At 39.6% G+C, this 24,450-nt stretch overlaps 1 protein-coding gene across 2 annotated transcripts in view; it reads right to left on the bottom strand.

The window, feature by feature from the left end:
* The window catches only part of SLIT3 (slit guidance ligand 3), a 414,666-nt gene that overhangs the window by 350,229 nt on the left and 39,987 nt on the right, over positions 1 to 24,450 (bottom strand). For both annotated transcript variants that reach the window (XM_035105174.2, XM_035105175.2), the window contains exon 4: positions 11,167 to 11,238. In XM_035105174.2, the coding sequence (XP_034961065.1) occupies positions 11,167 to 11,238 (72 nt within the window). The remainder of the gene's footprint in view (positions 1 to 11,166; positions 11,239 to 24,450) is intronic.

The following is a 24,450-nucleotide window of genomic DNA, read 5'->3' as shown; positions in this document are numbered from 1 at the left end:
ATCTACCACTGTTTATGACGCAAATTTTATATCTTTCTTTCTTTCTTTCTTTCTTTCTTTCTTTCTTTCTTTCTTTCTTTCTTTCTCTCAAGATATTTATATTTAAAATAAAATGTAGTTGCTTATAAAATCTTCCCCATGTTCATTATAAAACCCTTAATTGCTTATATAAATGAGGTATCCATGATTTTACAGTTCAATTTGAGCCCTGGCAGACAACCATTCACAATAGTTTCAAAAAACAACAACAACACCACCATCCTTTTATTTCTATGGATTAGTCAAATTAGGATTAGCAGATCAGTGTCTCTGGAAGAAATGCTGTCTGTTCCATTTGAGTAGCACTCAGATCACATGCCAGAAATGGCACTTAACTTTCTGACATAATTTATTTTCTTTATGCAGTTTTATCTAACAATTCATTCACACATTGTTAAGAAGTTTCCCAAATGAAACTCTTAAAACACATCTATGGGACAAAAAAGAGAAAGCAAATAACACAAAGACACTGAGACTTGATCCTACCAAATCAAAAAGTCAAGAGGTAGGGTACATTAGCTAATGCATTTAAATAGTTTTACTTTTCAGTGGTAGTTTTAATGGCAATCTCTTGTTTATCAGTACTGTAGTTGTTTTTTGTTTTGCAGTGCAAATATATGTTTAATATGAAAACTTGCCTATTTAGTTCACTAACTACAAAGTCCTTTAATCAATTAACTACCAGAAAGTCTTTTGAATTGTGTTTCACACAATTTCTGCCCATCAGTTACCTAAGAGCCAATCACAAAACCACAGCATGTACTAATTCCATCATCAGAAGTTTCCATGGAAGTACAAGAGGAGGAGGGAATGAACAATTAGAAATAGCCTTTTACGTGCTGTCACAGAAAGGTGAACTTACTCAGGAAATAAGCAATCACTGATGTTTCATCAGGGTATATTAATACCTTCTTTGGAGATAGATAGATATCATATCATATCTATCTATCTATCATCTATACATGCATGCATGCATGCATGCATACATACATGCATACAGTTATTAACCCAGCATCTTCCATAGCCACCCTATTGGAATATTTTTTCCTAAACAAAATTATGTGATCAGTCATTTCTAGAATTACAGATACATTCCAAACTCAGTTTATGTAGCAACAAGTATATTTATTGACCTATAAACCAGTGTGCAACTGACATAGCATCTTCAGCTACACAAACTTCTTCCTCAGCAATTTGTTCCCAGACACAGGACTCAAGGCAGCTTACAGATAAAATAGGAACAGGAAACAATTATACACTTCATGTTAAGATCCATGTTCTACCTCCTCAATCATTTTCAAGAGGGCTACAGTGAGCAAGCAAACACTATGCAGGTACAGTACTCTCAAATTCTGTCAAAACAAATCTCCCTGAAGTCAAGAACAACTTGAGTTGATGCTTCCTAGATTTAGCTATGAGAAATGATCTACTACTCAGTTGCTGGTACTCAGTTTTAGCTATGAGAAATGATCTACTCAGTTGCTGGTACTCAGTTTTATCCAAGGGTTGTGAAAAGGATGGGGGTGGGTGAGGATTTAGGAAGTGTTTTAAAGCCACAAATAAGGAGTATAAATAAGAAAAGAGGCAGCTGCTAAACTGACCTGCTATGCCGTTAATATCACAAGTTGCACACATGGACACATCCATCAAACTTGTAATAGTTGGTAGACCATTTACTTCTTGATCCCAAAAATATTCATACATAAGAAGGACATGTGAAAATCAACGATAAGCTCTCAACTCCATTAATATAGGATTCCTAAGGCCTGCTTATGTAATCCTTACTATAGTTGAACTGTTTAAAATGGCATAGCTAGCTTCCCTATGTTGTTCTTTAGATTTCAGTAGAAGACTTATGATTTTGCAGTTTCCTATTCATCTGGAATTTGAACACAAATTTGCAATATAAAATTGCTATACAATAAATTAAGGTTTATGTGCAGACATGTTATCTATGGTTTATTTTCTTTAACCATTGCTAATTATTACATTACCTAAATGAAGGTTAGGGGATTAGTTTGCAAATCAGGATGTGGAATTAGGTGTGCATTAAGTATGTAAATCATGGTTTCATTGTACATCTGTCATCTTACCCACGGTTAAGGCAACAGACCATGGCTAGTACTAACCACTGTGAAACATTCAACTTCTTTGGGCTTAATTAAATGTTCCAAAATTGGAACAGGGCAGGGTTGTTGTTTTTTGCACAGATTTAAAGTTCAAGAAGAAAATATGTGAAAGTGCCAATAAAAAAAAAATCTCACCTTCCACTATTGATTACTCTGTAGTAACAATATATATGCTCCACTTGTTGACAGAAACAAAAGCATTTTAGAGTGAACACATTTTAGGAAATGATTACCAAACATCTTTCTCCACAGATTTTTTTTACACGCTAGTATAAGATGGAAATTCACCAACCATCAACTGCAAATAGGCCTTTTCCCTATCTTCAGAAATTATTTTCTGGGTGTTTCTGAACTAAACTGCTTTCAGGTCCTTGGTTTGAAGAAATCCATCATCAGGCAGCAGTCTGAGATTGTGCTTTCAGCTGGTTCTAGTCACAGTGATGGATGTCTCTCTTGTGGCCTATGGTGAATCTGGCTATGAAGTTCATTCACATCTTACATGCAAAGCTCTGCTAATAGTACAGACATACTAAATTGGATATACTAGAAGTTTTCTTAGCCAGCTTCAGATTCCTTGCTATATAAAGCAATCTAGATGAATCTAGCATGGCCATTTTCTACAATTTGTATTTTGCAAATATTTTCATCCAAACGTATACCATAACAAACAGGCAGAAATTTGTTTGAGTTTTTCATGTGTCAGTGATTTTAAATTTCTTCCCCTGCATTCACTTCAAATAAAATATTCTACAGTCTGATCCTCCTGGAAATACCTGATGCCAGACCAAAAAAATCTATTACTGGTGTGGACTAGAGGATTTCCCTTGCACAAATGATTATGTCCTTTCCTCACACAAATTACTGGTAGTACAAACTACAGTGCAAAATTCACATGAAGCAACAGAACCCTAGATAGCACACAGGTTTTCCCGCTTTTCTGAAAAGTCCCTTGTGAAGTACACTCCCCTCCCTCATTCCATTCACAGCATGCTTAGAATGGTGTTGTTGTTGTTTTTACCTGGGGCTATATACTGTTTTGAGTACATGTTCCATTGACCAATATTTGTAGAAACTTTTGAAATACAGTTGTACAATACCTTGGTTCTCAAACGCCTTGGTACTCATACGTTTCAGTGTTCCGGTTTTTGAATATTTTTCAGAAGCCAAATGTCCAAAGCTGCTTCTGCTTGAGTGCAGGAAGCTCCTGCAGCCAATCAGAACATGTGCCTTGGTTTTCAAATGTTTCGGGAGTCAAACAGACTTCCAGAACGGATTACGTTCAAGAACCAAGGTACAACTGTATAAAACCGATCAATATTTGTTCAGGACTTTCCAAAATGATGCCTGGTAATATTTAAATCTATTAAAGAAAAATAAAATCCCCCCCAAAAGAAAACTAGTGTTCAGGTTACCCATTAGCAAATTATTACATTTGTGTCTTCTTCCCTCCCTCAAACAAATTCAAGGCAACTATATAGGAATATCAAATTTTATCTAAGAACAAATATATGATATTTCTTAGGGTAATTAGTTAGCCTAGAGTGCATAAATGCTCTGGGCAGCTTACCACTGGTCGAGCCATTAAAAAAAACAAAAAACCATTCTGGCAAGAGCTTCTGCCCTTCTCGAAGAACCCAGAAACAGACAAGAGCTGTCCCAGACTTCACAGTGAGCCTCTGAGAGATTCAGGAAGCAATGAAACTATTTTCTGAGCCTCTCTGAAGTCAGCACTAGGTCAAAAAAAAAAAAAAAAAAGCACATGCCAGCCTCCAGGGAAAGAATCATGCTCAGAACTAGAGAGGAGGATAGGAACTTATTTGAAGGTGCTCAAACACCTTCAAAGATCAGCATGGCCTCAAAATTAAGTCACTGCTACTTTTAATGAAAGTCCGAAAACTGAACTAAATGTCAGAGGAGTGTAAAAAAATGGAAAATGGAAATGCTTCTCCTCCCCTGCTCCTGGGATTTGGTATTATCATGCATTGTTATATATTTCAGAATATTATATGTTTCTTATATTTTATTTTTTAGAAGCAAGGGCTGGGTCAATAGCAAACAAATATTTTGACTAGCTACCAAGGACAGAAGAGCACATACACAAGTGCACACTTCATTTTGTGTTAAAATGCACATGGTAAAATGAATGGTATTAATACAACAAATGGATGTTTGAAAATACCTGTTACAGCAGGGGTGGCCAACTTCCAAGAGATTTACTCACAGAGTTAAAAACTAGCAGTAATCTACCCCCTTTTTGGGGTTCAGGTCAAAGTTGACAAGCTTTTTTTTTAGGAAGGAGGAAGGCCCATTTGGGGGGGGTTCAGGTTGAAATTGTTTAACTTTTTTTAGGGAGGGGAAAGCCACGTGTTTTAGGGGTCCAGGGCAAAAATGTTGAGCTTTTTTTGGGGGGGGAGCCAAACTTGTTGAGCTTCTTGGGGGGCCCTAGTGATCTACCACAGATGTCCAGTGATCTACCGGTAGATCATGTTGGACGTGCCTGTGTTACAGGATTGGCTGCTGTGCCTGGACATGTGTATGCTCACTGGAAAACCTGTGTTTGATGTTACACAAGTCTATGAATTCGTCCGTGTGGAGATTTAAACCCAAGTATCCTTGTACCAGTGCTACAGTCTATGCACAGTTTACACTTGCTTTCAGTTACTGCACAACCTGGTATCTACATTAAGTCTATGATTTTCAGAAGAAAATTCTAACCACTAATTGGGCAGAAGAAGAAGACAAAAAGAGGAAAAATATTTTTTGTTCTGTTCTGTTAAGAGAATTAAGAGTTTTCTTTCTGAACATTGTAAAGACATTTCCTATACAACAGAATCCTTGCTAGTTATCAGGGGTGGTTTTAAAAAAAAAACCCAAAACAAAACAAAATCAACCAGACTATTTGAAACTCATGATTATCTGTTTACATTCACTGTTGCTTCTCTTTCCATTTTGCCACATTAGAAAAAAAGGGAAACATCTGCACATACTAGTTTTGAGTAGCTAACTTCACACAGGGGAGACTGGAAATCCAGGATGGAACCTCGATTATTCACTTTTTGACATCCCCTCATTTGTTTCCTACTCATTTCAGATAATTTGTTAACGTTCCTTTCATACTTCAAGAAAATAAACAGAGCCCTCTGCCTCACTTGGAGGAGACTGAACCGAAAGGTGCCATAAGGATTTGCAACCAAGAGTCACTTTTCCAGACATGATTTTGTTCAAATTATGCCATTTAGAGTCAGCACGCAATGCAAGCAATAAAAATAGCTCCAGCTTGATAAATGGTACAAGAGCCTCTCAGCAGTCTGTAGTTCTCACCTCTGACCTAGTGAACATCCTTTCAAACCTGAAGTGCCCCCAGGAGAACTGGTGTTCCTTGTAATTATTTACCATCTTCTGAGCAGACCTGCTGGGATCTGTACACAGTAAAGCAGCAATTCCTGAATGAGCCAAAACCATAGCAACCTCTGCTTAATATGGTCGTGTTCATTTTGCCCTGGCAGTGCTTAATCACTTGAGCTCATTTAGAAGGTGAGCCACTTGCGCCTGCTCTCACATGAGAGGGGACCTTTAATTTAAGGGCACATTCTCACAAGGCACTTGCCTCACAAGGTTAGCTTTCTCTCTCTAAATAACTGCAAAGTGTGAAAAAGGCTCTCGCCTGCATCAGATCCCAAGTAACGTCAAGGTGCTGTTTTTATATATGTAGCCCTAAGAAGGCACAGATATTAGGAACAGCCCTGTCCCACCACGTTCACAACAAGCACATAACTAGGCTTCAGAAGAGTTTTTTATTTTTGTTTTGCTTTATTGTAATGTTAAAAAACGATACAAAGGGGAGAGATATAGCAGGGTATGTAAAAGTGCCTCTGTGCAAGCTGTGTGTCATTTGAGCCAAGGAACTTCCCAGAGACAAGTTATGGGATTGAACAGCTTCTTGTTCCCAAGGTGCTAGATCTTTCCTACAGTTCTCTGGAGCCTTTAAAAATATTAGACTTGACAGGCTTTTGTGCAGTTCCTTCTAATATAGACATCATTTCAAGGGAGCACTTGATTGGAAATACATGTTTGAAATTAGAAATGCTTTTTTAAAAAAATAAGAAAAGCAAAACTAAATAAATTGTTTCAGCTCACCTCCAATTTAAAGGAAGGACCTCCTGGTTTTCTGCATAGTCTATTTACTCCCCTTCTAGCTCTTGTTGGGTTTGAAGGTCTTGGGCTTGTTTGCAGCTGGCTTTCTAAAAGGAAGGTTTATGCACCACTGGGGTAATTTTTAATCAGTTTTAACATAATTTTCCAATTTGTAATGGTGTGTTTTATCTTGCTGGTTTTATTGTTTTTGTTTTAAAGTACAGTGGGACCTCGACTTACGAATTTAATCTGTTCCGAATGCACACTCGTAGGTCGAAAACTTCGTAAGTCGAGTTTCCCACAGGAAAAGCAGTTTCCCATAGGAATGCATTGGAAACAGAAAAACTTGTAAGTCGAGGAAACTGCATCTAAAAACTCGTAAGTCGAGGAAACCACATCTAGCCACAAACAGGTTTTCTGTTCGGATGTCGAAAAAATCGTAAGCGCGCGGCCACTTTTCCCGCTCATAACTCGAAAACGTCAGATGTTGAGTAGCTCGTAAGTCGAGGTCCCACTGTAATTGCTACCTGCTTTAAGACATATGGTTGAAACAGAATTGAAGGTGCAGGAAATATTGCCCTAAACCAGGCTTCCTCAAACTTGGCCCTCCAGGTGTTTTTGAGACTACAATTCCCATCATCCCTCACCACTGGTCCTGCTAGCTAGGGATCATGGGAGTTGTAGGCCAAAAACATCTGGAGGCCGAGTTTGAGGAAGCCTGCCCTAAACTGTCAACTTCACCAGTTGAAGTTTGACTTCACTTTTGTTTCCACATCTCACAACTACAATCTAATCCATCTTCATCTACATTCTACCAAATTATTCTTAAACCTATGGGAACTGTATTGCACAATAATCAGTGAGCTATCATAGTGAACTGTTATCAAAACCCAACAATAACAACAGGAATATGTCAATCCATACACAATTAAAAAGCAGTTAGATGAACCACATGGGAGCAAAAATAAAAAAGCACCACACCAATGATAGACATAACACTCTTGTTTTTTGTTTGTATAACTGTGAAAAGGATGTACCTCTGGCACTTCTCAATTAATTCAAAGAATTCCTTCCAACAGAAGAGTGGGGGCTGGTGTCCACTGGGACTGGTAAAGTGGAAGACAGAGGGACAAATAGTAGGTGGAGCCAGAGCAAAGGACAGAAAAAAATCAAGTAATTCTAGTTTTGTTCTACTCTCCTGCCTGATGAGTTCTACAAGGACAATACTGGGACTAAGGAATAGGTGGTGGAGGAGGATAAAGCTGTCAGTCAACACCACTTCCTGGGCTGGTTGTAACCACAGAGCCTAGGGCTTGCCAATCAGAAGGTTAGCAATTCGAATCCCTGCAACGGGGTGAGCTCCCGTTGCTCGGTACCTGCTCCTGCCAACCTAGCAGTTCGAAAGCACATCAAAGTGCAAGTAGATAAATAGGTACTGCTCCGGTGGGGAGGTAAATGGCATTTCTGTGTGCTGCTCTGGTTTGCCAGAAGTGGCTTAGTCATGCTGGCTACATGACCTGGAAGCTGTACGCCAGCTCCCTCGGCCAGTAAAGCAAGATTAACACCGCAACCCCAGAGTCGTCCGCGACTGGATCTAACGGTTAGGGGTCCCTTTACCTTTACCAAACAGACTAATGTCCTTAATGGTCACTAGCACAAGTTGCTTAAAAAAGAAAACTTGTTAGTTCACTACTATGCAGATCTACTCAAAAGTAAATCCGGCCTACTTTAGGGTTACTCCCAGGTAAATGATATCTACCTTAGTCAAACCAAAAGAGGATCATCAACACTATGACATGTTAAATAATGATTAGAAATTTAATGCCATCCTTTACTATTTAGGTTCCCCCAAATTCCCATAACCTTGCCAAAACCAAGATGAAGAATGATGTTAACACAGTAGTTCTGGTATTACGCTGCTAAACTTAAGGAAACCAAGTGAAGGCCTCAGAGGATCCTGCCTCCTTTCACACAAGTCCTCTGAGCTTCTTGTTGCTGCCAGAGGCAGATTTAGAGGAGCACAACCAGCTGACCAGCATTGGGCACAAAGCTGAGAGGGCATTGCAGGGGGTGTCAAACAAATGATGACCAACGGAAGGTGAGAGGCGTTGTGTGTACTGAACTTTGGCATTGCACAGGGTGCCACTGGAATTTTAAAGCCCAAAGTCTGCCACTGCTGCTATGCTTGGGCTGGTGCAAACAACAATAATACATCATATATAGATGTTCTGTTAGCCTGCTTATAGTAATTAAAACTTGATGCAGTCATTCAGAAGGAACTGTTAAGTTCAAACTGATGCTTGCTGATGGCTCACCATCACCACCAAAAAACCAGAAAAACAATTTGGGCATTACCCAAGGAGAAGAAGAAGAGTTTGGATTTGATATCCCGCTTTATCACTACCCTAAGGAGTCTCAAAGCGGCTAACATTCTCCTTTCCCTTCCTCTCCCACAACAAACACTCTGTGAGGGGAGTGGGACTGAGAGACTTCAGAGAAGTGTGACTCGCCCAAGTTCACCCAGCAGCTGCATGTGGAGGAGCGGAGACGTGAACCAGGTTCCCTCTATCGCTCTTAACCACTACACCACACTGGCTCTCAGGAGGAAGTATGTGGAAGGAGAAAAACTTACTAGTCTTCTTGCGAGCTGTCTGGTTGGCAGGGCTCAACTGTTCAAGATACAAGTTTTGCTTTTTCAAATATCAATGAAACATGATATCCATTGTTAGATTGAAATCATAAATGTTAACTTTGTTTTGATCACATAACTAAACAATGAACACTGTCTAGCCCACTAACTTCTTTATTACTTATATGTGGATTCCGTGATCTGAATGTCTATTTCAAGAATCATTTTATAGAAGTGGTATAGATTGAAACAGAAGTGATTCAGTTACAAGTACCTAAATTCAGACATTTCTATCTCCCTCCCCTCTCCCTCTTCTTCCTGACCTTTTAAAAATGCTTTGCCTTTTATATTTGGGGCAGGAAAGCATAAGTAAAGTATCATAAAACTTTAATAAAATGACCTTGGAAGAAAAAGCAAACATGCAATATATGAACTCCAGACTCCTCCTCCTGGCAAGAAAGGATAGAATAAGGCATGCATCAAACTCCTTTAACAAGATGCTTTGCATTCCATTTTAAGGTTGATTTTCCTGTATATTCCTACCAGTAATATCAAACAGATGTTACAAAGGACCATTGAAATAATTATAGATGTTGCAGACATATTCTGTATTGAAAGATACTATAATTTGATCGCCTCCTTATATCTTTGGCTTTTACAGAGCTGTCCAAGTGGTTTATTTGTTTCATTTATACCTTCAGAGGATGCATACCTTCTTCATAGTTATGTAAGTTGCTGGACGAAATACCAAGGCACAACATATTTGCATTCAGCTTCATGTGAAAAGTGGAAGTTCTTAATTAAATAGCTACTGGAAGTATAAGTTATGAAAAGCCCATGTTTGAAGGAGTTGACACAAAAATCCAGGGAAACTTTGTCTCAGTAAACAAGAGTTGTTACCTTTTAGTGCTTCGTTCTTTTACAGGAAAAAATATTTGCAAAGCTTAACTTCACATTTTTTGTGAAAATGAAGTTATCTTCTTGTAGGAAATACCTGGCATTTTTCAAACAACCTTTATAATAGTAATCTTTGCTATTGTTAACTTTGGCTAGAAACAAAAGATCAACTTATTGACTGGCACGGAGGACAGGAAAAAGGTGAATGCTGGCTGATTGCTAGGTCTATTAATATTCTGAGAGCCATGCATATGCTGTGGCTGCCAGATTATCAACAGCATTTTAAATTTAAGTTTTTATAGTGAATGGGATTCTTATGCAAACTTACCTTTCATAAACCTAGAAAAAACCTTTTTGTATGTGATACTTTGTATCAGAGTAAAGTCTTTCAGAATGTCACGGGCAGAAAATGTTCCAACACCCCACACCTAGTGCTGATGACTGGGGAGGATGGTGCACAATCACCTCTCCACTAGCCCCTGTCAGCAGAGTAGACCAGGGTACTGTGGGGAGTGGGTCTGTTCTGCCACAGGAGAGACTTCTGCTCCACTCAAGCGGACAGTAAGCTACCACCAGTCATAGCCAGCGGAAATACCCTGGAAAAGAGTGTTTCTGGGCAGGCTGGGAGGTAGGATCCTGGTTGCTTTGGAAAACCCCATGGATTTCCCATGGGACTGTATGCCCTTACCCCTGTCTGGAGTTGGCATAGCTCCAGCTGAAGAAAACAATGTGTGCATCCCATCCTGTCCCGTCCTGTCCCTTCCCCATCCCATTCCCTCTGGCCTGCAGCAGCCAGCAAAGCTTTCAATGTGGTAAAGAATCTGCCACTCCTTCCCATCCCCTCACTAGGGCTGCTTTTCCCATTTCTCTTATAAATCACTATACTGTAAATTTAAGTTTGGCAATGCTGCAAATTCAATGGCTTGACCATTCTTGCTTAAAATCAAGTTAACCCATATCTTGCAAATATTTCAAGACACATGACAAGTGACAATCATCACAGCACAGCTGTAATCACAGCTTGAATATACCAAAACCACTCTCTTTGTGGTTACCAACTTCTCAGACTTCTCCTGTATAAAATATGTTGAAAAGGAGTTGTAACATCAGCAACCTTCAATTTCTAAATAAATCTACAGCACCAGTAAAAGGAGAAGGAAATGTTTCTCAAATTTGTTACTCAAATATGTTTTTCAGCAAAGAGTTTGTACAATAAACCAAGACACATCTCAAAATCCACTTCAAGAAGGCATCATACCAAAACCTCACAGCCAAAATTGCTGACTAAAGAACCAAACAAAGCACTTATACTATGCCAAAAATAAAAACTATACTTACAGTCTGGTCAGCTTCAGCGTGTTCTGAAAAAGCAGCTCTGGAAGAACTTGAAGTTTATTTCTGTTCAGCCGCCTAAATAAAGAATGACCAAAGTTAACAAAGATTATTTGGAGACTCTTCCAGGACAGCAAATGTTATGAACAATAAACGTTACAAATGGTACTCTACACACAGAATCTTTCAGGGTTTGTTTTTTTAAGAGTGATCTTTTCGGGGGTGGGGGCAATTGCAAAAAACTTTGAACCCAAGCTTCCTTTTCTTATGTCTAAGAAGCCTTTCTCTGCCTGTTGCCACACTCCCACCCCAAGAAAATATGACAGAGGGCACATGACAAAGAGAGGTATCCTGTTGAACTGAAAACTCCAGGTTTTTTTGGTCTTCAAGAGGAAAACTTGAAAACCCACACAGTTTTTGAAGCAAACCCAGGATCACACACTGCTAATTACAACTGGTTTCTAAGTATGGAAACCCTGCTTTTTTGAAACTTTAAAGATGCCCTCATTTATGCCGTGCTAAGATATATCGGAGATCTTGAAGGATACAGTTCCAGAATTGTTTGTATCTATGACTGTACTCACATCTGCAATATAGTTTTCACCTTCTACAATTACATTGTGCTGTTCCATTACTCCCAACACTTCTTTCCTTTTTGTTCCATTTCCAAGGAGTTACATCAGAGCATGTTACGATGCTCGTCCGGATTTATTCAATTGCAGGCAGAATAGCACAGTATATAAAAATATACTTCTCTTTCCACTAAGCATCTAGGTTCTGAGATAGGCATACCATTGATATTATTGCTCCTTTGTTATATTACCAAACTATTTCTTTTTCAACCTTTAATTTCCTATGTTATGGTTAATTTAAAAACCATATGCAGAAGAAGTGAGCCATATAGTACAAATTCCAAGAGCTTCTTTAGTCACACCAGTTATACTTTATGACTGATTTGAGGCTTGTGAAAATCACTCAGATAACTCAGATCACCCTTAGATAACTGCTGAAACCCACAGATGCAACAGGACTAAAGCCACAGTTATCCTCTCTTTACACATAGGACCTTAAGAAAGTTGAGGCTCTAGGAACCACCATCAACTCATCACTGTTCTCTCCCCACTAACAAGATTCCACAGATATAAATTCTATACACCGTCCTGGGCACTTCATCTAAGATAAGTACATCACAACCTTAATAGGATCTAAAAGAAGAAAACAAAATACATTAATATATCAATAAACAAACTGGGAGTGTGATTGAGGAAGGGCAGCCCATGTTTGTGATAGTATCTTTAACAGCAACAACAAATTTTTAAATAATATTTTGTGTTCCTTAGCATCTAATCCATCAGCTTTTCAAAAGAGATGAGGAATTTAGCAGCTGGGCCAGCAATGCTTTATTTAGAAGTAAAGTTGAGACTTATTATTGGGAACATTTGGGTGTGTAACTTTGTCATTGTTTAGTTTTGCTCAAGTTATATGAGCTAATCAAGTTTATTTGAGACAGCTGCATTTTTTCTATATATGTTGCAGTTAATGTGTGAATTTAGCTAATAACATAATTAGTGTGTAAATTGAACCATCAAACTCCAACCATTTTGTACATTAGCTAGTTACTTTGTATATTATTTTGTATAAATTGCTAGCTATTGCTTAGAAAAAGTACTAGATTACTATTAATGTGAGCAAAATAAAAGTACACTTGAAGACTACATCTGTTTATATTTGAATTCTTTATGCAGAATATATTTATAGGCAACTTTTTCAATAAAGTTTTCTGAACAAGGAAAATTGTTATTTCACTAAGTTCTGAAAGGAAGAGCAATGAATGCAATCTGCTTAGTGCTACTCTAAATTTAACACATGGTTTATTGAACATAGGCACTGAAGGAAAACATAAAAACAGCTGAAATAAATAAATAAAAATTGTCCAGTAGCACCTTAGTTGATCTCTAAGATGCTACTGGACAATTTTTTATTTATGTCAGACCAACACAGCTACCTACCTGAATAAAAACAGTTGTGAGCCCAGCTCCCATTCTATAAGAGACCATAGGAAAGGAAGTGTTTGAATGTGGAACAAGGCTCAGATGAAGTAGAAAGGAGCTGATCACATTGGCTGGCCACTGCCTGCATGGTTGAGGAACCATGGGTGAATTCCTGATCCACCTGACCCTTTCTTCCTCTTCCCAAAGTAGACTACAGGTCCTAATAAGATACTGCCTTCCCTTTCCTTGGCACATCTTTATATACACAAGAAAGGATTATATTGTCTTACACATGGCCTGAGTGGAATGTGAAAACAATACTTAAAATATATACTTAAATTTTCTTCCTCCCTAGAATCTGTTTCTGACATTTAACCTGCTTTTGACTAAACTCTGAATGTCCAGGTCAAGTGATAACTTGTGCACATATCCAATAAGCATTATCAATACATTGTGTCACTAGTATCTTCATATGGTTTACATATATTTAAATATGATATATTCTTGATAACTATCATGAACCAAAATAAAAGCACTTTCCACGACTCAGAAACAGAGAGGGTCTGACCAGCCAGGACCAGTGGTGCAAGCTGTGAGGGTTCTGGATGCAGCCCCCAACACTGAACAGAGTCTGAGGCCCATTGAGTCCAAAATATCCATAGTTTCTCATGCACTCAACCAAAATCTACCAGAAGCAAGAAGGGGTATTGTTGTTAGGTATACAAATGTTCAATGCAACTGCAGAATCATTTATCAATCATGATACTAATAATCAAGATGCCCATAAAGTCTTGTTTGGTCTTTGGTGGTGGGCTAGGACAGGCATAGGCAAACTTGGCCCTCCAGATGTTTTGAGACTACAATTCCCATCATCCCTGACCACTGGTCCTGTTAGCTAGGGATGATGGGAGTTGTAGCCCCAAAACATCTGGAGGGCCGAGTTGCCTATGCCTGGGCTAGGTGTCTCTTCTTACAGTGCCGGAGAATATTCCAATAATGGCACCCCAGTTGTGGAACACCCTCCCTCCTCATGGTGGCTCCTCCTCTGTCTATTTTCTGGCACCACCGGAAGACAAACTTTCTTCCTCCAGGCTTTTAAATAGGGTTTCTGATTATCTTGGGTTTACATGACAAATTGATCTGTCAGTAACAGGTGTTGATTGTATTTTACTGTTAAGTTGTTGTGGTCTGCCCCAAGATCATTCTACTACATAAATTAAATTAAACTGGAGAGCTAGAACATTTTAGCAACATTTTCTGTTTCCCTTATGCAATCCCAAACCAGACATGGCATTAAGGTCAAGCTGGACGTGACATTAATTACGTGAATGCAATTAACATACATATTTTTTGTTCTGTAAATAGTAGCTTCTGGGAAGCCTGTGCTATCTCAGGACCATGGAGAGTGGGGACCGATAATAAGTTGCCTCTCCAAAGCTATTTACATTTCAAGAGAAGCTCACATAATTAGAGTTACTTCCCAGCAGCCTCTATTTAAACAACAAAAAGCATGCACATTAATTGTATTAATGCATTTAACTTCACTTCTTCTTTGACCTCAGTGGAGTTCTATCAGAGTACAGAAGCACAGGAGCTCTACTCTGCTATTCCTTACTGATTTGTTTTGGAATTATCTTTAGTATTCCCCTACTATTTTCATCATGGTCCTTGTGACTACCCAAATCTGCCCCCATACTAGATTTTTTTCAAATGCAGATTTATTTTATGTGCTTGGAAATCTGACAGCTTGTTAACACTCAGTGGCGAGTTTTAATCTGTTCAGCACTAGCTACTTCATAGATGGTTTGAACCAAATAGAGCTAGAGTCTGAGACTTATCTTCCTTTCAACTACATGAAACATCAAGTTTTAAATGTCAAGTATATCAGACACTGGGATGCGGGTGGCACTGTGGGTTAAACCACAGAGCCTAGGGCTTGCCGATCAGAAAGAAGGTCGGCGGTTCGAATCCCCGCGACAGGGTGAGCTCCTGTTGCTCGGTCCCAGCTCCTGCCCACCTAGCAGTTCGAAAGCACATCAAAATGCAAGTAGATAAATAGGTACCGCTCCGGCGGGAAGGTAAATGGCATTTCCATGTGCTGCTCTGGTTTGCCAGAAGCGGCTTAGTCATGCTGGCCACATGACCCAGAAGCTATCTGCGGACAAACCGAGCTCCCTCGGTCCGTGACTGGAGCTAACGGTCAGGGGTCCCTTTACCTTTTTATATCAGACATTATATAAATAGAGAAGCCACAATATGAATAACACAAATATATTCAAATAAGTGACATGTTACTGCTCCCCCCCCTTACATCGGAAATCCATTAACAAAAAGGTACAAGAATGTTTTGTTCAGAACTTGATTGCTTTGATCATTTTGCCAATTAAACTCTATTTGTAAAGGTATTTTAGCAGTTATAATTTCCAACTCTTATTTGCTTCTAAAACAGAATCCACTTAGAAAGCGAATTATGCAATTTCTTATTATATGTCCTCACCCTCATTTAGATCTCTCCCTCAAGCAAAATAGATTTTTAGGTGTACCTCAGAAATCCGTTTTTACTTTCAACTGTAGGACAGAGGACTTAAAAGATGGCCAACCTGTTAATTATACCCTGTGATTCTTTTATATCTTCCAAGTGTTTTATGAGCTGGATTGTTAACAGTTTTATAAAACTTTCCTATTACCCAGGGAAAGAGTCAGAGACAGACAGATTCATGTATGACTAATGAAATAAATGTCTTCAACTTTACTAGAAAACACAGTGAATTGTATATATGGTCTCAAGGAAGGCCTATAGCTCAGTGGTAGTGCATCTGTTTTGCATACAAGAGGTCCCAGGTTCGATCCCTGACATTTCCAAGAAAGGCTGAAAAGGCCCCTTGTCTGGAACCCTGTAGAGGTACTGTCAGTCAGCTAGACAGACCAATGCTTTGACTCTGCATAAGGCAGCTTCCTGTGTTCCTATGATGTGTTTCCCAGAAGTCAGAAGAACTTGAAGATGGAGTCGCAGGAATCTGAAGTACAGAAAGCAGAGGGTGCTGTTCTGATGTCCAGTCAAAGGCTAAAGGTCAGGCTCCAGGTATTTATCAAGGGGCTTCATTCTCAACAATGAATATACTTTCAAGAATCAGTAAGTTCTTGTGCCTTTCTCTCCTTTTGTGGTTTGCCAGAAACCAGAAGGGGATAAGCATCATGGCATATCAGAGCAGAGAGGTTGAGCCCAATGGCTCTTAAAATTTTGTTTACATAGTGTAAACCTGGTTGCAGAATACTGTACATCTGAACTAGCTCGGAACCCACTAACTGTAGGGGACGCTGTTCAATTCAACCCCACAGACGCAGACAATGTGGGACACTGCTGCCAAGACTGTAATTGGATAAACTATTCCAGCATTCTCACGCCATAATAACAGCCAACTCAAATTTTCATGTGAAACAGGAGCAGCTGCTGCAGATTTTAGTTAATATCTGGAGAGGGAATGAGAGTAAACAAACCAAAGATGAACATAAATAAAACTGAGAAAAGAGGAGTGACAATACCATTGGTCAATGAGAGCTGAATAGGCTCATTATTGATGGACCTTGCCCATCATTTGTCAGTTAGGATCAAGGTCTAATAATACTCTTTATAGTAAAGGGTGGAGAAAAAATCTTAACTAACAAATGTACTTTACTTTTGCATCTAACCAGGAAACAAAATTTTCTCTTAAGATTTATTGAGAAACTGTAGGCTATTTTAAGGGCATCCACCTTTCTTGACATCTTTTCTGTCCCAACAAGAAAAAAATGTCATTCAACCATGCATGCAATGCAGCTATGATTACACCTAAAGGTGTGTCCTTGCTATGTTAACAACAGGGTTGAAAATATACCTAAGAAAAGGTGACACAGCTAAACTCTCATTAAGCTATCATTAAGAGGGTTGCAGACAAATTCTAGAGTTAGGGGTCAGCAGAGAGGGAGCCAAGTTTGCTGACAATATGAAACTGTACAGGGCGGTTAAAGCAAAATGAGACTGTAAAGATCTCAAAAAATTACCTCTCTGAACTTGGTGAATGGATAGTAAAATTGCAAATGCAATTCAATGTAAACAGGTGTCAAGTGGTGCATGCTGGGTCATAAAAATTATATTCCACATACAGTATATGCTTATGGTTTCTAAATGGGTGGTGGCTGATAAGGAACAGCCTTGGGATTGTAGTGGATACCCAATTCAGTGCAATGAAAAAAGTGAATTCCATCCTAAGGATCATTAGGAAGAAATTGGAAATAGAACTGTGGCTCTACAAATCTACTGTGTACAATTTTGGTCACCTCACTTCAAAAAGAATGTTGTAGGAAAGGCTCTGAAAAGGGCAACCAAGATGATCAACTAGAGCACCTCCCCTTTGAGGAAAGGTTCCAATGTTTGGAGCTTTCTAGTACTGTATTGTGATGACCAGCTTGTTCTCTTGACAGAACTCTATTAGCCTTTGCCCTGCTTCATTTTGAACTCCAAGGCCAAACTTGCCAGTTGTTCCTTTTATCTCTTGATTCCCTACTTTAGCATTCCAATCCCCTGTAATTAGAAGAACATCCTTATTTGGAGTCATTACTAGAAGGTGTTGTAAGTCTTCATAGAACTGATCAATTTTACTTTCTTCAGCACCGGTAGTTGGTGCATAAACTTGGATTACTGGGATGTTAAAAGGTCTGCCTTGGATTCGTATCAAGATCATTCTGTCATTTTTGAGATTGCATCCCATTACAGCTTTTGCCACTCTTTTGTTGACTATGGAGGGCCACTCCATTTCTTCTATGGGATTCTTGCCCACAGTAGTAGATATGATAGTCATCCGATCTGAATTCGCCCATTCCCTTCCATTTTAGTTCACTGATGCCCAGGATGTCAATATTTATTCTTGCCATCTCATTTTTGACCACATCCAGCTTATCATTATCCATGGTTCTTACATTCCAGGTTCCTATGCCATATTTTTCTTTACAGCATCGGACTTTCCTTTCGGTCCAGGCATATCCGCAACTGAGCAACCTTTCGGCTTTGGCCCAGCCGCTTCATCAGCTCTGAATCTACTTGTACTTGTCCTCCGCTCTTCCTCAGTAGCATGTTGGACGCCTTCCAACCTGAGGGACTCATCTTCCAGCGTCATAACTTTTATATGCCTGTTGTCTTTGTCCATGGAGTTTTCTTAGCAGGGATACTGGAGTGGCTTGCCAGTTCCTTCTCCAGGTGGATCACGTTTAGTCAAAACTCTCCACTATGACCTGTCCATCTAGGGTGGCCCTGCATGGCATAACTCATAGCTTCTCTGAGTTATTCAAGCCCCTTCGCCACGACAAGGCATTGATCCATGAAGAGGTTGCTGACCTTGAGCCAGACATCTTGGAGAGTGAAGTCAAATGGGCCTTAGAAAGCACTGCTAATAACAAGGTCAGTAGAAGTGATGATATTCCAGCTGAACTATTTAAAAATTTTAAGATGATGCTGTTAAGGTGCTACACCCAATATGCCAGCAAGTTTGGAAAACTCAGCAATGGCCAGAGGATTGGAGAAGATCAGTCTACATCCCAATTCCAAAGAAGGGTAGTGCCAAAGAATGCTCCAACTACCGCACAATTGCGCTCATTTCACACGCTAGCAAGGTTATGCTTAAAATTCTACAAGGCAGGCTTAGGCAGTATGTGGACCGAGAACTCCCAGAAGTGCAAGCTGGATTTTGAAGGGACAGAGGAACCAGAGACCAAATAGCAAACATGCGCTGGATTATGGAGAAAGCTAGAGAGTTCCAGAAAAACGTCTACTTCTGCTTCATTGACTATGCAAAAGCCTTTGACTGTATCGACCACAGCAAACTATGGCAAGTTCTTAAAGAAATGGGAGTGCCTGATCACCTCATCTGTCTCTTGAGAAATCTCTATGTGGGACAAGAAGCTACAGTTAGAACTTGATATGGAACAACTGACTGCTTCAAAATTGGGAAAGGAGTACGACAAGGTTGTATATTGTCTCCCTGCTTATTTAACTTATATGCAGAATTCATCATGCGAAAGGCTGGACTAGATGAATCCCAAACCGGAATTAAGATTGCCGGAAGAAATATCAACAACCTCAGATATGCTGATGACACAACCTTGATGGCAGAAAGTGAGGAGGAATTAAAGAACCTTTTAATGAGGGTGAAAGAGGAGAGCGCAAATTATGGTCTGAAGCTCAACATCAAAAAAACCAAGATCATGGCCACTGGTCCCATCACCTCCTGGCAAATAGAAGGGGAAGAAATGGAGGCAGTGAGAGATTTTACTTTCTTGGGCTCCTTGATCACTGCAGATGGTGACAGCAGTCACGAAATTAAAAGACGCCTGCTTCTTGGGAGAAAAGCAATGACAAACCTAGACAGCATCTTAAAAAGCAGAGACATCACCTTGCCTACAAAGGTCCGTATAGTTAAAGCTATGGTTTTCCCAGTAGTGATGTATGGAAGTGAGAGCTGGTCCATAAAGAAGGCTGATCGCCGAAGAATTGATGCATTTGAATTATGTTGCTGGAGGAGACTCTTGAGAGTCCCATGGACTGCAAGACGATCAAACCTATCCATTCTGAAGGAAATCAGCCCTGAGTGCTCACTGGAAGGACAGATCGTGAAGCTGAGGCTCCAGTACTTTGGCCACCTCATTAGAAGAGAAGAATCCTTGGAAAAGACCCTGATGTTGGGAAAGATTGAGGGCACTAGGAGAAGGGGACGGCAGAGGACGAGATGGCTGGACAGTGTTCTAGAAGCTACGAACATGAGTTTGACCAAACTACGGGAGGCAGCAGAAGACAGGAGTGCCTGGCATGCTATGGTCCATGGGGTCACGAAGAGTCGGACACGACTAAACGACTAAACAACAACAAGTACTGTATTGAGAAAACGTGAGTGATAAGAGGTATATAAACATATACATGGTGCGGTCAAAGAGGATAGAGATTTTCTTTTCTCCTTCTTTCAAAGCACTAGAACTCAGAGACATCCAAACAAGCTGAATGCTGGAAGACTCGGGAAAGACAAAACAATGTATTTCTTCACACAATACAGAGTTTAAAGATGAAATCAGCTCCAGCAAGAGGGAATGATGACCACCAACTTGGGTGGCTTTAAATCAGGGGTGGGGGACATTTTCTGGTCAGAGGTCAGATCTTTATGTCCCACACCCCTAGGAGGCCAGAGTTGGCAAGTGGGAAGGGCCATCCACCTGTCAATCACCTGGCATCATAGCAACACCAGATGCTTTCGTTTGAAGGCCTCTGTTACTGAGATTTCAAAGCAAAACACAATACTTTCAAATAGCCCTTTGTAAGTATCCTAATGCAGATGAGGCCATCAGTGGCTACTAGCCATCATGGCTATGTTTTACCTCTGCTGTTGGAGGCAGTATGCCTCTGGATCCCAGCTGGATACCATCCTGTGCTTTTATGTGATAGTCAAGACAGAAGAGGGTGCAAATAAAGAGGACCTAACATTCCACTAACGCATTTAGAACAAACATTAACATACATGTCACAGAACTACAAAATTGTTGAAGCAAAGAATATACAGAAACAACTAAATTAATAGTTCCAGAAGCTTTAGTTCTATGCTGTGCTTTCTTCATTCACAACTGTAATCCTTGGTCTGGAAGCATAGGAATTGTGGTTTTAAACCCTCTGGTCTATTTAAACATGACCTTTTTTGTTTTTCCTTGAGTTCTTATGGGTCACTGACCTACTATGCAAATGTTTTTGATGAAATCGGGATGGCTTATTATTCTATTAGTTAAAATAAGCTTCTGTGTTTTTCAGGCCTGTGCAGATGCACCCATGCAAACCAAAATAATTTATCAAAATATGTTCCTTGTGGTCTTTCTAGCTGCCCTTTTCCTGAATTTGGCTTCCTCCTGTGAAGGCCTGTTGACAGAGCTGCTAATGGCTTCCTCTGTAGAAGAGGCGCCAAATTTTTAAGTGTTTAGGAAGGAGCAAAGTCCACCCTCATCAGTAAAGGGAGATCAAAAAGGTTCCATGTTGCAGAGTGTAGTTATTGCTTACTGAAGACAGACATGCTGTATCATGAATGGAGCTTAGTATTACTGTTCTGTCATTCATATTAGCAGACCAATAATGCTGAACAGGCAACACTGATTAAGGATTTCATTCCAATTCATATACCATATCACAGAGCCCAACAAACAAAAAGTGCAAAAAGATATAACAGCTGCTTGAAGTTCCTTTGCATTTCTATCCCAAGTTGTTCAAGTTGTTCAATTCAATACATTTTCTTGTTCATATTAATAAACCACTTCTAAAAGGCAGCAGCTGACACTAGCCAGGAAGGTTTAATTACCAACTGCTTCAAGACTTTAAAAATGAAACAAATGCCCCCCACCCACAAAATAATTAAATAAAAAGCTTGGGTTTTTTCCCTTTACTTCTTCATGCATTATGTAACATTTCTTCCTGTGAATAGGAACACATCTTTTATATCTAACCACTAACCACACATAGTATAAAACATGCTAATTTGATTAAGTCATAACTACACTGCCCAACATGCTACTGAATTTCTTAAGTAAATGTGTGTGTTAAAGTGCCTATCTACATCCTTAATATATTTGGAATCATTCCAACCCAGTTCCTGATGCCATGAACCCCTGGTCTAGTTCATAAGTAAGGCTTACCCTGTTTTTCCTAAAATAAGAGATACCCATAAAATAAGCCACAGCAGGATTTCTAAGCATTTGCGCAATATATAAGCCATACCCCGAAAATAAGACATAGTGATAGGCGCAGTTCTGTAGGGCCCCAAGGAAGAGGCAAGGCTGGACGCGTAATAAAAAATAAGACATTCCCTGAAAATAAGCCACTGTGGGTTTTTTTTAGGAAAAATAAATATAAGACAGTGTCTTATTTTCGGAGAAACACGGGTACCTATGGTTCCCTTGATCATCCAAACATGGTCCAGTGGCGTAACCATGGTTTATTAGCCACAAACCATGCTTGTAATTCATAGTTTGTAAAGCTTGGTTTACGTTAACTCAACACTCATTCATTATTCTAGTTTGCAAGCCAGCCCCATCCAAAATCTATAGAGCTGCAAGTAGGCTAAAGTAGAAACTACAACATAGCCATCTTCTGGACATCTCTCCTTGGCAATAACCTTGAGGGGGAACCTGCACCTGTGAGTCAGCATCACTAGTCAATGATAACTTGAGGTTTAATCCTGATTTATTAACCAAACCATGGAAATACAAGCTGCAGCTTGGTGTCACATGCAAACTAGACTACCGAATAATCAGAAATGCATGTATAATGCAGATTGTTGTGGACAAAACTTAAGATGCTTGTTGAAAACTTAATACTCTGTCCGTTCTCAGTGCCGGTGTATAAGTGGCTATCAACACTAATACCGGTACTTCATTACTATTATATTAGTGCATTACACTTTTCCATTAGACTATTTACCAGTGGACACATGTTTAGGTTTTTTTAAATCTGTCTGGCAATTCTTCTTAGTTAAGTTTCTAAACACCGCATGGCTCTAAATTTTGCATGTGGAGAAAGGGAGAGAGAGAGAAACTATAAGTGTTGTAAATTCTGTCCACTTTTTGCTCTAGCTGTGACCATCATGAGATGCAGTCTCTGACAGACTTTTCCCTTAGAAAATGTTTCCTACCTTTGCTCTAAGTCTAAGGGAACATTAAGAAGATAATCTAAGTATATCATTTTAGATTTGTTCCAATATAATAAATCATAGGAAGCTGCCTTAGACAGAGTTAGACCATTTAAAATTTTAAAAGAAATACAAGCAATATATTCAGAACAGAATGTGAAATTAATTGTAAATCAGGTGATAACGAAGGAATGTAAAATACAAAAAAAGGAACTAAGCAAGGATGTCCGTTATCACCGCTGTTGTTCATCTTGGTCCTGGAAGTACTTGCAAGAAATATAAGAGCAGAAAAAGAAATTATAGGGATAAAAACTGGTAAGAGTGAATTTAAATTGAAAGCCTTTGCTGATGATTTAGTAATTACGGTAGAAAACCCGAAAAATTCTCTCCCTAAGGTGATAGAGAAAATTCAAGAATTTGGGGAAGTGGCAGGATTTAAATTAATAGAAATAAAACCAATTTATTAGTTAAAAATCTAAAAGAGGAAGAGAAAGAAGACTTGGAGCAAAGTATTGAAATAGAAATCCATAAGAAAGTAAAATATCTAGGGATATGGTTAACAACAAGAAATATAAATGTGTTCAAAGATAATTATGAAAAAGTATGGTGTGAGATAAAAAGGAATTTGGAAATATGGAGTAGAATGAACCTTTCTCTATTAGGAAGAATTGTGGCAATAAAATGAATGTGCTGCCAAAAATGCTCTTTCTTTTTCAGACAGTCCCAGTAATGGTTAAGGATGATTGCCTCAAATGATGGCAAAAGGACATTTCCAAATTTGTCTGGGGTGGGGGAGGCCATGGATTAAACATAAGATACAGATACAAAAGAAAGAGGAGGCTTCGCCCTCCCAGACTTTAAATTATACTACGAGGCTGCATGTTTGGTGTGGATTAAAGGTAACGGTAAAGGGGCCCCTGACCATCAGGTCCAGTTGTGTCCAACTCTGGGGTTGCGGCGCTCACCTCGCTCTATAGGCCGAGGGAGCCAGCGTTTGTCCGCAGACAGCTTCCAGGTTGTTATGTATTAGTGTATATAGTTTTCCCTCAGGTCCTCAGGTCCTTGACAGTTGTTTTAGGATGGAACTTTAGGAGGGAATTTTGAATTATGTTTGATACATTGTTTGAGCCAGCCTCTATAAAAGCAGGCCGGCTCGGCAATGCAGTTCAGTTCTGTTCTGGCTTCCGAATAAAGAGCTTCTTGAAGAACCGCTGTGTTGTCTACCCACTATTTAATACTGGCGACGAGGATGGGATTGAAAGACAGAGCTCAGCCAGAATCGGACATGCAATGAGCTGATCACTGAACTAAATCACTGAGCTGAATCACTGAGCAGAACCAATTCAGAGCTGACCGTTCCGGCTAGAGCACTGTGTTCCATCTATCGCCCTCCACGTCGGCATCAGAATCATGGCTTCATTCGTGCCTCTACCGCCGTTCGCACCAGCCTCTGAATCACGGGACACGCTCCAAGAGAAGCTCCGTACTCACTACGCGCCCAAGCCGTTTAAAATTGCTGCCCACCACGCCTTCTACCACAGGAACCAGGCCGAGGGGGAGTCCATCAGCAATTATATTGATGCTCTCAGGAAGGCCGCCCTACATTGTGAGTT

This window comes from Zootoca vivipara, chromosome 2 (genome assembly GCF_963506605.1).
Source record: "Zootoca vivipara chromosome 2, rZooViv1.1, whole genome shotgun sequence".
Lineage (NCBI taxonomy): Eukaryota > Metazoa > Chordata > Lepidosauria > Squamata > Lacertidae > Zootoca > Zootoca vivipara.
This window is presented reverse-complemented; position numbering and strand designations above follow the sequence as displayed.